Consider the following 15,075-nt stretch of genomic DNA (forward strand, 5'->3'; position numbering starts at 1 on the left):
CTCTGGGTCAGTTTAAGTTCAGAGAGAGATGTTAATTAGTAGCAGTTCTGTCTCCCTACTACTTGTCTTTTGCGCTTGTACTAATAGGCCGGTCTCACATGACTGGATTTCAGTAGCTGATTCTGTGATCACCATCCGCGGTGAAATACGGGCATTGAAAGGCATGTACATTCGAATTTTCCTTCACACTCGCGGGTAAGAATTGGAAGAAAAATCGCAGCTTGCTCTTTAACGCGGATTCTGCCTGGATGGCCTCAATTGATGTCAATGGATGCATGCGACCCGCAGCCAATGCACATTAATCGCTCATAGACTACATCGGCTGGAATGAGAGAGAGGTTTTCCTACTTTCTGCTGTTATTCGCTGCTTGTATTCGTTCTTCCGCGTGGATGATTCGCTGTCTATACTCTTACATCCACGCAGAAAATCTCACACATCTGCAACTGAATGTGTTCATGCCCAGTTTGTTTCTGCGATGGATTGCAGGTCTTCCACTGTGGTTTTCCGCATGCGGAATCCGACCCATTCATGTGAGCCTAGCCATAGGAGATAAACAGAGGTAAAATGAAGATTGAGCACAGTAGTCGTGATGAATGCATTGCCCAATAGTAAGGTCCCCCCTCACCTCCCCTCTGTGCAGGTAAATGTTAATAATAAAGCTGTCTGGTCACCGGGCCTGCTCCTTTCGGTTGAAAAATTCTACTTTGTGGCTCTTTTCATCCCCTTTCACAAAATTTCCTTTTCCATTCAACTGCTTATAGTCTTGAACAAAATGAGTGTATACCTTCTAATCGCCACTTCCCAAACCATGGACTGTCAGTATCTAGGATGAAAAAAAAACCTGCAAAAAAAAGAAGTCCATTTCTATCTGTTCTTCATCTGTCACTGTAAAAATGAATGTAATTTGCTATTGATTAGTCATGGGGAGCATGCATTTTCTCCGCTCCCCCCGCCATTCATTTAAATTTGCAAATTTAGCAAGTGAAAACCACAATAGACTTTACTGCATTATCTGTTACTCATCCTGTGTGTTTTTGTTTTTTTTGTGTTAAAAATGAGATAAGAAAAACTTGGGGAAAACCACGCATACTCAAATGATGAGTATGACCCTGGTTCCTTTTAATGTCTGTTTTTTAACACCGATTAGAACCAAGCGCGGTAAATATACGGCGCTTGGTCCTGGGCTTTAATCCTGCTGATAGTTAAAATATGGCACGGGATTAAAGCCCCTGCTTCTGCAATCAGTGGATCCTGATCAGTGACTATTGTCCCTACAAGGGGATGTTTTCCCCTGTAACTGGGGCTCCTGTGGATGCCCAAGCTATAGTGGAAAAGTGTTGTTGTTGTTACAAAAAAACATGTGACTGTCCCCCAGAGGTCTCCCATGACATCATGGACATAGATGGTAAAAAAAAATAATTACATAAATAGGTAAAACAAAATTACAGAATAAAATAAAAATATCGACATAAAAAAGAGAATGACGCAAAACCGTCGCCGTATGCGCTCTGTAATCCAAAACCATACAGATTATAAAACGTCCAGAACAAAATGAACCCATAACCAATTCTTTATTTTAGCGTAATTATACTAATTAAAAAAAAACAAAAAACTATAAATGTTAAAATAATTTTTTGGCTTTTTACCCCCAATAAAACGAAAAAACGAAAAAAGTCAGTGAAAAGGAGATTTAAAAAAATAGGTCTATATGTCACAGGGAAAAAAAACTCAGCAAAAATAATTTTGGAACCTAAAGGAAAAAAATAGGACAGTTAACCCACCGCATGGGTAAAATCCCTTAAGAACTGTCTGGTCCTTAAGGGGTTAATCAAGCTTTAGATTAATAAGCAGTTTTTTTTTTCGTTTGATTTTTACACAAAAATGCAGACCTTCCATCTTCACACTGTAGACCACCTTGTCCACTTGCCCTCTGTTTCGTACCATACGCCTTTTCCTTTATTTTTATATTCCTTAAAAGTTCTGTAGCCGTACTTGAAAATTGCCAAATCAAGACAATCCTTCCCTAGCAGGTAAAATATATTCCCACGAGTGCCCTCTTTTAACACCATTTAAAAAGAGTACAATTTCAAAAGAATTGCTTCTATTAGGAACTAATGGTGCTTACATAAACTGCTTGAAAATGACTTATAATTTTCACTTCTCTTTCAGGAAATAAAATGGATTTATGTCAAGATGCATCACTCAAACAGAGCACTACAGAAGGAGAATCTAAGAAAAAACAGATAAAGATGTGGTTTAGCCCCCGGAGAGGAAAGGTGAGGTATGTCTTGGAACGCGAAGAAAATGGCCAACAGATATCATCAAATTGCGAACAGGCTCCATTGCCATCAACTTACGAATTTGTATCTTCTCCACCCATTGTGGAGCCTGCAAAAAAAAAGACTCGGAAAGGTAGGAAAACAAAGAAGCAGCAGCTGGAGGGCATTAACCAAAAGTGGGGTATTGGGACAGAGAATGAGAACACCAACCACTTGAGAGAAAATAATCACCGGGATTCCAGTAGATCAGTGTCCTTTTGCAGCCCACCGCATGTATTTGAGATGCAAGATGATGAGGATGATGAGCAAGAAAGCAATAATGAAACTAATGAACTGATTAAAAGTAACCCAGAGAAGACAGGGCTTAAGTTAGAAAATCATTGGGAAGAAAACACTACTGAGATCAACAACATGAAAGAAAATCCTGCTGTGAAATCTGATGAGCCTGTGCCATCTGGCCTTCTGACTCTTGGTGCTCTACAAGAAACTCACAACAGTTGTGATCAGAATCAAGAAAATGGGCACAAGGAAAGTCAGCTGGATGACTCTGTGGAAGAACAGCCCGGTCATGAGAAGTCGTTACAACATACACAGCTTACAAATGTTTCTTCTGGAAGAATCAAAAGAGAGAAGACCCCTCGAAAACGCAAACATTTCTCAAGTGCATCCCCTAATTCCAGTGCCACAAAACGTCCAAGGAAAGCAAAGCTTGATGATCCCAAGTCAGAGGATGATGCCGGTGGTCTTGGGAAAGTCAGAAAATCTCCAAAAGCTGATACAAATTTTAAGCCCCATTCTACACCAGATGCCAGAAGAAGGAGCCAACTTGGAAGCAACATTCCGACATCCCCAAGTAACGGGTCATTTGCAAAGAAGAACCACAAGGGTGAGACAATGCTTCATGTGGCTTCTATAAAGGTAAGACAGTTTTCCTGTACGGTAGAAATTGTTGAAGCTGTTTGTTTTTGAAATGCTGTTTATTACACCGGTGTATAAAACTTATTTTCGCATAACCTTCCATTACGTAGCCACTGACTCCCTTCTAATGTATGTGGCCACATCTTTCTTATAAATTTTGATATTCAGTTTATATCCTCATGCTTAGTAAATCGATGACTAATTCCAAAACCAGTTAGTTGATGGAGACTCCCTTGTCATCTAATGCACATTTAGGTCTTCCTTTTGGTGAGACTTTTTAGCTTTCTATTTGTAAAGATAAGCTACAGAGAATTTGTTTAGATAGATTACAATGGGTTAAAGAAATCCCTGATGAAGTTTTTATCGCAGAGCTTTAATGCTGTAGTTATTCCCAGCTGTCAGATCTAAAGTTCTTTTATGTGCAGCAACCGTTATCACGTTTTATGACCATTCTTAGATGCTTATTAGTTCCATTTTTGGCGTCTGATTTGAGTTAATTTAATCTTTTGGAAAGCATTGGGAGCTGTGCTTGATTATTGTGCGTTTTCCAGGAAATGCTCCATTGGTAAGAAAATTGGTCTGGAACTACTCGGAGTCTCCAGGAGAATACTAAAAATGTTAAGCTTCTGCAATTAAGCTATCTGCTACTATTGTGTGACTGACAATAACTGTGCAAGAAAGATGAATGAAAGTTGATAACCTGGCCCACAACAGTGTTTCCTTGCAGACTATGAATTCCAGCTCCATTTCCAGAACTTAAAAAAAGATTAAATGGCATTTCTAACAAAGACTTCCTAGCCAGAATCTGACACAAAAAACACAGCTTCATTGCAAAATTACCTGTTCTCTGCTTGCAGATGCCATTCCAAGTTATTTATGTGCAGCCAATCATCACTAATAAGTTGGTGGAAGGCTACGCTAAAGCTAATTGCTCATATCTTTAAAAAATAAATGCACAGGATGTCGACTGTGTGTTTTTAGCCTTGACTTTTATTTGTGCAAAGTTCCGTACCCACAACTTGTAAATCTAGCTCTTAAGTACAAGTGGGTAGATTGTGGTTGGGTTTTGGCTACTCCGACAAATGATTGAGGCAAGATGAGAAGCATTTATCTGTTACAATTATCTGTGTTACCAGTAATATATATTACTTAGTCCTTTTGTGGTTTCCCTCAGATTCCTCATATACTTCAAGTGAACGTCCCACCTTTTTAACACATGTCGTTTTTTAGGTCCAATATTGTCTTTCTACCAGTGTTGCGTGCGCCCACACAGCAGTAAAGTGCCGCACTGTAAAACTAGATTTTGGTTTTACCGTGAAATATCACATTTACCATTCCCTCCATCGTGACAGCACACATGGAAGTTGTCCTCTTGACCTCACTGGGACAGGAAGAGTAGAGTTTTCAAAAGGCCACCTCCACCACCATTCTCCAGTGTGCTTTCTGTGCCAACGGATACAGAGGAGAGCTCCTCACATGGAGTATTAGGAAAAGGTCGCTTACCTAAGGGATGAAGACCCCGTTTCAGCGTCCGCTCAGCGAGCGGTGGCGGTTGCTGAATCGCCGGTGCATCTTCCTATGCTTTGGCATCCATGCGTATGGCCTGACATTTTGTGAGTGACGCGGCGGTCGGTACAAGGGCGCTGGATGATGGCGTGGCAATGCATCACACGTGATGACGTCAGACTCGCGCTCTGGCGACATCAGCCCTGCCAAATTGAAAAGACAAAGCAGTGGCTCCACTACCCCAGAGAGCCTCTCCTGTGAGATTAGGACTCAGTTTACCTCGAAAATGCTATGACGAAAGTGGCAGGTTTGAACCCCTTCGAGCTTCTCCTGCGGGATTATAGCTGAGACACCACCTTACACTGTGGACCTCATGGAAGGTGGCAGGATAAATCTACAAACTGTTAGTAGTCCACTTGGAGAAAACTCTCATTGTCTGTCTGGTATAATGGCTTCTCCTGTTAATGCAGGATGAAACTCCAAAGCCGAGGCCTTGAAAAGGCTAATATAAATAGGGCTAGGCAGGAATCCTTTACGAGTAATTTCCGCCAGATGGTCAGAGAAGAGGTTCAAGCATTAAAAGCGGAACAAGTTTCTCAACCCCAAACGGGCCCCTTTAGACCAGCAAAAGGGTTCGCATTCATGATTATATGTCATCTACATTCGAATTATCAGAGAGTTATCTGAGAGAGATATTTCCAAATTAACAGCCCCCGACTGAAAAAATATCTGTATGTATGTGTATATAATATTATCTCTGTTAGTAGAACTGCTGACTATGATGCTAGAGTCACAGGTTCAAGGCTGAGCAACAGCAACCTCTGTCTGCCTTTAAGAAAAAAAAAACTCTTCCACCACCCCCATTCGAAGAAAAAAAATAATCTCTGTCATCCATAGCATCTGGAAATTGCTAAGAGTGGTGGTAAACTTCCAACAGCTGAGCTTGGTCCAGGACGAGATGGTTAAGGTCTCAATGTAAAAGAGCAACCTTTTAACAGGCTAAAATATGGCTATCTTCCGAGAGTTGAAGATAAGAATTTGTTCACCAGAAGTTACTAAACTTCTGGGTAAAGTACCCAAAGTTGATTTACAAGTGGCCAAATTAATCACGAAGACCTCCTTGCTGTTCGAGTATTCTTCCCAGCTGAAAGACCCCATGAAATGAAGGGAGGCTACATGAAGTCTTCTAGAAACAAATATTGCAGCCACCTCTGTGATACACTCAATGTGCTTGTGGCTCTCACAGCTAGAAACCCATCTGAAGCAGAAGTGCAGGCCATTGGTTATATGACCACCGGATTCCTGGCAGATGCCTCAGCTGAGCCCGTACACTTTTCAGGGAAAATGCAATGTTTGCAAACTCTGCAAGGCGTGCCCTATGGCTTAACGCCTGAGAAGGAGACACAGTCTCAAAAAATAAGCTGTGCTCCATTCCCATCTCAGGGGGAGTATTTATTTGGGCCAGAACTAGACAAGATTCTGGGGAAAGCCGGAGATATGGGGAAAGGTTCCCAACCGATTACCTACCCAAGAGGAATCCTTCCTTTCGTAAGCAGGAGTACCAGCCTAGGGATGAAAAAGGCAAAACTGGTAGATGGGCCTACCCAAAAGGTGGCAAGGGTAAGAGCCCCTCTTTACCCTAAGACAACCGAATCCCGGGGTACAGCAGATATTTCTGGCGTACGAAATAGAATTCTCTTCCCTTCCAAGTTTATAGTTACGCCAGGCCAGTCCCCTCTTCTGCAAGAGAGATTTGGGCAGGGAATTTGAGACTTAATATATTTGGGAGCTGTTATCCCAGTTTCTCTTAGAGGAACAGTTTTTTTTTTTCTTTTTGGTTATTACTCCTCCTTGGTTTGGTTACTAAATCTAATGGTTCCTTTCGAACCATGCTTAAACTCAGAAATGTACTGATTAACGGACTTTAAGTTTTAAAATGGAGACTATTAGGTGCACGATTTTCCTGTTAAACAGGGCAGCGTCATGTGCACGTTGACTTGAAAGATACATACTATCATATTCCCATCCACCTAGTATACCAAAAATATTACAAATTGCGCTTAAAATGGGTTAAAAAATCGTCCATTTCCAGTTTGTCTGAACCTGATAATTCCTCTGCTCCCAGAATGTTCCAAGGTAAGAATTGACCTGAGTGCTCCTATCTGTGGTATGGGAATTAATATTCCTTATCTAGACTATCTACTAATTGTTTCGCTCATATGAAACTTTACTGTGTGTCACCTGGGACAGACAGTTTAACTGCCATCCGAGTTAGGTTGGAGGATCTATCCTAAGCCCGGACACGCAAAAGTGGGGTTTTTTTTGCCCCTCTGGGTACTTCTCGTTTCCGCAAAGTGTTACTCCTTTTAACTCAAACAAAAAAAGCAGGATATCATCCTTTCTATTAGGAGATTTAAGTATCGAGACTTTGTCTCTATAAGAGAAGCCATGAGGATATTTGGTTAGATGACTACTTGTCTTCAGATGGTCCCTTTGGGGAGTTCCACTCTAGGCCCCTCCAGCAGAAAATCCTGTTCAGGAGATAGAAGGCAATCGTCTGTAAACACAAAACTTAAATTGTCCACCCAAATTGGGAAAAAATCCCTAGAAATAGTGGCTGTCGCCCAGTAACCTTAAAAATGGATTCAATGGCCCCTATCCCCATTTATTCAGTAACCACTAATGCTAGTCAGTCGGACTGGAGGGCACAGATGGCAGATGGGGAAACTTCAGGGTTCCTGGCCTTCCCACATCCGCTCTCAATCCTCAAATAGTAGAGCTTAGAGCAGTATGGGAGACGTTGATACAAACAGCGGATATAATATGTGGAAAACACGTTGGAATATTTTTTTTAGACAATATTACAACAGTGTCTTTTATTTGCCATCAGGGCGGCACCAGACATCCTCATGTTCAACATCAGTCACGTAGAATACTCTCCTGAGGAGAAGGAAAAATAATGTCCCTATCGGCCTTATATGTAAACCGCTCACAAAACATCATAGTGGACTTTCTAAGCCCATGGAAATTAGTTCCAGGGAATGGTCTCTGAACTCAGAAGTATTTAATCTGCTAACGTCTCAGTGGGGTAAGCCTCGACGGACCTCTTTGCTTCAGGGTAAGACTCGAAGTGCTGCCAATTCTTTTCCCTAAAACCAGCAAACGGGAAACCGGGTGAACCGGATGGACCCTTTTTTTTTCTTTTTTTTTTTAAGCCTAGCATACTACTTCTAACAGCAGACCATCCCCTGGCACTAAACACACACTCCCAAGAATGGGACATGGACTTGGCATATACTTTTGTCCCTCTCCTCCTCATATCCCAAGCCCTACAAAAAGTTCTGAACCGCCAAACCAGGACAAACTTCGTTGCCCCAGCAGTGACAAAAATTCCTTGGTTCCCATTGCTGTTGTCACTGACTGACTGTTCAGACCACGATTCCGCTGCCTTTCAGGCACAACCTTCTGTCCCGGGGCCCAGTGTTCTGTTACGAGATCCACAGGGATGAAATTGATTGCTTGGCTGCTGAAAGGCAGAAACTGAGAAACCAAGGACTGTTGTCCAAGATAATAACCACTCTTAAAGAGCTGAAAAGACTCTACCTCCGCTATATACTCCAGGGTAGGGGGGAAATTCCATAACTGGTGCGAAATCAGATAAACCCAATCTGGGCAGCCTGGGCTTTACAAAATTCCTAGATTTCTACAAGAAGGCTTAGATAAGGGATTAAGTCTTAGAACCTTGAAGGTACTGGTCATGGCTCTTAGTTTTCTTTAACACCCAACTAATAGTTAAAATGTGGGTCCGCAGATTTCTCAGGGGAGCGGATAGACTCAGACCCTTCATTAGTAAATCTGTTTTCTCCTGGGACCATAACCTAGTGTTATAGGTTTAAAGGGAGGTTCGCAGAGACTGTATATCTCAGACGATCCCTAAAATCAAATCGTTATTGATAGATATATATATATATATATTTATTTATTAAAATCACCAGGCCATGGACAAACGACAAATGAACAAAAAATGAGACAAGGCAGATATACTCGTGTGTGCCAGAATATATCCATTGGGAGATTCTATATGGGGCTATATAGATATTTGATAGTCTCAAGTGTCGGACTTATTTAGAATAGAAGTCCCATAGATAAGAGTCGTCAACCTCCAGTAGTATCAAAGATCAGTCCCAAACATAAGGGAATGATGATACACAGGCTGACTGTAGGTATTATTGAACCCACATACTCAGTCCATCTTATATGGAGTGTTTTGGACTGATTGACTGGAGAGAATGTTTAAAACAAATGGAAGGTCCTATCCTCATGTTAGCAAGTGTAAGCGCAGTTCAGTAAAGAAAACCTTTTCTAAAAGAGAGGGTTTACTGAACTGTATAAAGAAAGTTCAAATGTGGTTCAATGCATTTCAGTTGGACCTGCAACTCTTCAGGAACCAGGTGTTCAAATGTATAAGAAATTAAAAAACCGGGGCCCTAGATGCTCTCCCTAACTTTCAGACAAAGATTTTAATGTCTGGGTATAGCAACAGCAACTACAAATATTGAGGTATTCTACACTGTCAAGCATCAGGATAAATGCTTGGTAAACAAAGATTGCATAGTAGGTCTGTATGTGGTCCTATTGCTGTAGCAAGGACAAATACCAGAGGATCCAGATAGTAAGACCAAAAGGATTAATATAAAAGGAGAGCTCCTTTGGTAGGATTTAAACAGAGTTCCTACATTCCTTGCACTATTATACAACTAACTCCAAACACCCTCTAGGCTGGGTAACGGTAACTTTAGATGAACCAGACCTAAGCTGCTCAACCAAATACTAGCTAGATCCTAGGCCATCAATGATGACCAAAATACCAAGCTACCTAAAATAGGAGCAGACGTAAAGACAGGACTTTACCCCACTAAGCTAGATAAACAAAAGAAAAAGTAACATGGCCTTCAGCCCTGATGGTGGAGTGGTAGCCGTATGACTGGACTGAGAGCAATCTTGTCTTATATAGTCTACAAGGATATTAGTCCCATCCTTCATAGAAAAGGACAGCCTATCACAAACAGGGGCATAATTAGCCATGTGGATGACAGGGCACGCCCCCGGTGATGTAGATCCATAACGATTGGTAGATGGAGCTGTATACCAACATTCCCAAATCGTGCGTTCCTCCAAAAACCTGTTTTAGTGGTGGTACCACACTTTAAATGAAGTGACCAATGGATGTCCGTCTATCAGTCTCTTACCATAATACGCCATGCCCGATTGTCCCCCGGTGGGGCATCGGAGGACTAATTCTAAGACTCAGGCCACTCCCCTCAGTAGGTGTCATTCACCTGTGGCGTCAGACGCATCCGAGGCATACAGCGAGGGGGGGGGGGGGGGATGTACCACGGAGGATCAGGTACAAGGATACAGCCACTCCCCTCTGTGAGCGTCATTAGCGTGTGACGTCAGACGCACACATAGCGGCCGCCATTTTATTGAAGCCCAACACTTGCCCTGGCCCCTAGAATGGCGTATGGATGACAAACCACATTAAGAGGCGGATCCAATTACCATGGTTACCGTATACACAGTGTTGCTACGAAAATATACTTTTACTAATACTCTAAATACCGAACACCCGATAAATTCATTAATTAGATAGCAGGCCATGTCAAATGTTGGTAACAATCAAACGTGCTTATCCGATATACATTACCTCGGAAGGATCAACAGACCTTAATGATTCAGGTATAAAAAAGAAGAAACTGCCCAATCAGCGAATGATGCTTTGGGTGCAATTAGCATACACTTCCACATACGCAGACATGGTATAATCAAATTATGGTAAGTATATAACAGGAATGGTAAGTAACAATGATCAGATAGAGAGCAATATGTGACCAGATTATGATCAAAGTGTGTTTACATAGGGAGTGAATATATAATGATAAAAGATAATAGCCAAAACCAAACGCATCATACATCACAGCTGTTCTTCAATGTGACTAAAACAGCAAATGATTGTAAACTAAAAGCTTGAGTCAAGGTAAGGCATATATAGGCCATCAGAGTAAGTAATCAGTAAAACCAGGAATGGGGAAAAAAAGGGGAGGGGGGCTACCAACTTAGTTGATAAAACTATTGAAGACAAAACTTCATTGAGGCCTTGAGGATGCATGGATTTGAGTCTAAAAATCCACTCTGCTTCTTTCTGTAGAAGCCTTTTATCTATATCTCCTCGTCTCCCATGGGTCCTTATTCGTTCTAGACCCTAAAATTTCAGTTCTTTCGTATGTCCCTCATTCATGCACTTGCCACATATGGTTGGAAAGTGTGGTGGCCTCTTTCCTCCTTATATTGCCCAAATGGGCTTGTATGCGTCTCCGCAGCTGCTGAATAGTCTTCCCCACATAATTCATTGGGCAAGTGCAGGTGGCCATGTAGATCACATTTGTTTGTCTTACAATTAATGTAGCCCCTGATGTAAAAAGTGGCATTTGTGACCGCACTCACAAAAGACGGGCTCTTCAAGATGAATTCGCAGATTGAACAATCTGAGCACACAAAGGTGCCTTTGGTCACCCCTTTACCCAGCCACATTTTATCAGAATGCCGAGGGGAAGGGCGGTGTAGATGGCTCCTTACAAGCCTGTCCTTCAAATTCCTCCCATGACTGTACGTGATGGATGGGATAGCTGGGATAAAGTCCCGAGTGTCCTCATCGTCCCTCAAAATGTCCCAATATTGTTGAAGTACATTCATAATGGTCCTGGCACCCGTGTCGTAGGTACCAATTATCTAGATGATATCAGAGGGCTCTTTCTTTTGAGGGACTAATAATGCCACCCTTTCTTTTGAGGGACTAATAATGCCACCCTATCTTGTGCCTGTGCATGGCGAAAGGCGTTCACCACCACTTCCTTCGGGTAGTTCCTCTTGAGAAATCTATTACTTAGTTCTTGACCCTCCTTAACGAAGTCTGTTCCATTGGAACAGTTCCTCTTAATCCTAAGGAACTGACCCTTTGGTATGCCCCATCGAAGTAGCGCTAGATGGAAATTCACAGGAAAGTAAATTATTCGTGGCTGTCCTTTCTGTAGAGAATGGTAGCAAGGCTAGCATCCTTGGTCTTTTTGATGCCAATATCAAGAAGCGATATCTCATCATTCTGTATTTCTGATGTAACTTTTAGGCCAAGGTTGTTGATGTTCAAGGAGTCTACAAATTGGTGAAAGGAAACATCATTACCTGTCCACAGAATGATGATATCATCAATGTATCTTATCCACAACAATATCTTATCTGTCCAGAGGTTGTTGACCTCAGAAAATACCAGTTTCTCCTCCCACCAACCCATGTACAGGTTAGCTTATGTGGGGGCACAGGGGCTCCCCATTGCTGTATCCCTGAGCTCTATGGAAATTGGAAATGACACCAGCACACGCTATACCTCTTATACTGTGAGGGAGGACACCACTGGGCAAAAATGTGCGCGCTTCTGTGACCGGTTCTGGATCCAATGAGCCGGTAAAGACATAGACCAATATATAATAGAGGTGAAGCAGCATCCAGGGAAATGGTATCAAAATAGCAACTTTAGTCCATCCAGCGAAAAAACAACGTTTCAACCACTAAAACCTGTGGTCTTTGTCAAGTTTCGAACTTGACAAAGACCACAGGTTTTCAGTGGTTGAAACGTTTTTTCGCTGGATGGATTAAAGTTTCTATTTTGATACCACTTCCCTGGATGCTGATTCACCTCTATTATATATTGGGCTGTATCCCTGAGCTGGTGGAAGTACTGGCCACTGAACAGAAAGAAATTGTGTGTCAAGATAAACCTGAACAGTTTGACCACGAAAACATTGTGTTCCGCAAACTGTGTGCCTCGTTGCTGAAGATAGAATTCCACTGGCTGAATCCCTCCATTGTGGGGGATTGAACTATATAAGGCCTGTACGTCAAGACTGGCCAACCGTACGTGAGGGTCCACCTGGAGTCCATCCAGATGTCTCAGGACATCCATAGTATCCCTCATGTACGAAGGAAAAGATGTCACAAACCCACGTAGGACCTTATCTAGGTACACTCTTGCATTCTGAGTAACTGAGTCAATGCCCAAACCAATAGGGCAACCCTTCAAGGGGTTAAATGCATTTCAGTTGGACCTGCGACTCCTCAGGAACCAGGTGGTCAAATGTATAAGGGCTCATGTCCACGGGCAAAAGAAGAATTAAAATCCGCAGCGGATTTTAACTCTTCTCCCGCGCGCGGATCCACACCCCATAGGGATGCATTGACCACCCGCTGGTAGATAAATACCCGCGGATGGTCAATAAAAGTGATTTAAAAAAAATGGAGCATGAAAAAATCTGGACCATGCTCCCTTTTTCGTGCGGGTCTCCCGCGGGGACGGCACCCGCGGGCTTCTATTGAAGCCTATGGAAGCCGTCCGGATCCGCGGGAGACCTAAAATAGGAATTTAAAAGAATTTACTCATCCGGAGCGGGCGGGGAAGGTCTTCTTTTCCTCATGGCCGGATCTTTCTTGCTTCGGCTCGACGGATGTGCCCGGCGCATGCGCGCGGCACGTCGGTGACGTGCCGTCGACGTGCCGCCGGTGTGACGAGTTCATCCGCCGGCCGAAAAAGAAGATCCGGCCGTGAGGAAGAGAAGACCTTCCCCGCCCGCTCCGGATGAGTGAATTCTTTTAAATTCCTATTTTCAGCGCTCATGTCCGCGGGGCAGGAGGGACCCGCTGCAGATTCTCCATGTAGAATCCGTAGCGGGCCTGATTTTCCCCGTGGACATGAGGCCTAAGAATTGAAAAAAAGATTATTTTAAATAAGCAGCGGATCACCCGTATACGGATCCGCATCCCATAGGGATGCATTGACCACCCGCGGGTAGATAAATACCCGCGGATGGTCAATAAAAGTGATTTAAAAAAAAAAAATGGAGCATGAAAAAATCCGGACCATGCTCCATTTAGGTGCGGAATATACTCACCTGCTCCGGATCTTCCCTTCTTCGCGGCTTCATCTTCTCTCCGTCGCGGCCGGATTTTTTTTCTTCGGGCCGGCGCATGCGAGCAGCACGCAACCGACGTGCCGTGCACATCCGCCGGGCCGAAGAAAGAAGATCCGGCCGCGACGGAGAGAAGATGAAGCTGCGAAGGAGAGAAGATCCGGAGTGTGCGGAGAGGTGAGTAATTGCTACTTTCATCCCTCATGTACGCGGGGCAGGAGGGACCTGCTATTGATTCTCCATGGAGAATCCGTAGCGGGCCTGATTTTCCCCGTGGACATGAGGCCTTAGGCCTCCCTCACACAGCGTTGCGGTAAAAACACAGAGCTTTTTAAGCCCCAACCTCCCTCTCCTCACAAAGGCTCTGTTTACTGTGATCAGCACTGCGCTGATCGCGGTACAACACTCCCATTGTTTTCAATTGGACTACTCACACATGTACAGACAGCCAGTCAATCGCGATTTTCAAGCAATGCATATTCTATATTTGGGCGTTTCAGCGTTTTTAAATGCTTTGTGTTGTCCATTGAAATGAGCAGACAGAGTATTTAGTGCTGCTGAAAAAACGGCACAATTTGGTCCCGTGTTTTTGACAGTACTAAACGCCCCAGCTATACTACCCGGGGGGAAAAAAGGAATACTCACCTAGCAGGTGCTGTCCGGGTCCCTTTCCGGCTTCGGTGTAGTTGTCAGCCTCCGATAGACCATCTCTTGCTGGTCACATGGTTGAAAACCCTGCCTCCCGCAAGAGATTGCTCTGATTGATTCGGCAGGGACATGGGCAGTGCCCGCTAGGTGAGTATTCCTTTTTTTTTTTTTTTTTCTTTGCAGCTTCCTCGGCTGCGTTTTTTTTTTTTTTTTTTTTTAATTATTTTTTTTATGCAGCCAAAATACTGTCATAATGCAGTAAACGCTGCGTTGAAAAATGCGTTTTTGCCCTTCTCCTCCTCTTATCCTAAGCCCTACAAAAAATTCTGAACCACCAAACCAGGACAATCTTCGTCACCCTAGCGGTGACAAAAATTCCCTGGTTCCCATTGCTGTCTTCACTGACTGTTCAGACCACGGTTCTGCTGCCTCTCAGGCACAACCTTCTGTCCCGGGGCCCAGTGTTCTGTTACGAGATCCACAGGGATGAAATTGATTGCTTGGCTGCTGAAAGGCAGAGATTGAGAAACCAAGGACTGTTGTCCAAGATAATAACCACTCCTAAAGAGCTGTGTAACTTTGGATTTTGCTACAAGTTTACTGCAAGTTTCACACTCCTACAATGAAAGGGATAAAATCTGAGGTGACAGTCCTCAACAAAAAATTGACAAGCTGCAGAATTAATAATCCGCACTGAGCACCATCT

At 43.2% G+C, this 15,075-nt stretch overlaps 1 protein-coding gene across 1 annotated transcript in view; it reads left to right on the forward strand.

Annotated features, from left to right (window-relative positions):
• Nucleotides 1-15,075, forward strand: part of BARD1 (BRCA1 associated RING domain 1) — a 64,080-nt gene that overhangs the window by 22,179 nt on the left and 26,826 nt on the right. The window contains exon 4 of the mRNA XM_066575620.1: nucleotides 2,171-3,198. Within this exon, the coding sequence (XP_066431717.1) occupies nucleotides 2,171-3,198 (1,028 nt within the window). The remainder of the gene's footprint in view (nucleotides 1-2,170; nucleotides 3,199-15,075) is intronic.

The sequence above is a fragment of the Eleutherodactylus coqui genome, chromosome 8, assembly GCF_035609145.1.
Source record: "Eleutherodactylus coqui strain aEleCoq1 chromosome 8, aEleCoq1.hap1, whole genome shotgun sequence".
In the NCBI taxonomy this organism is placed as follows: Eukaryota; Metazoa; Chordata; class Amphibia; order Anura; family Eleutherodactylidae; genus Eleutherodactylus; species Eleutherodactylus coqui.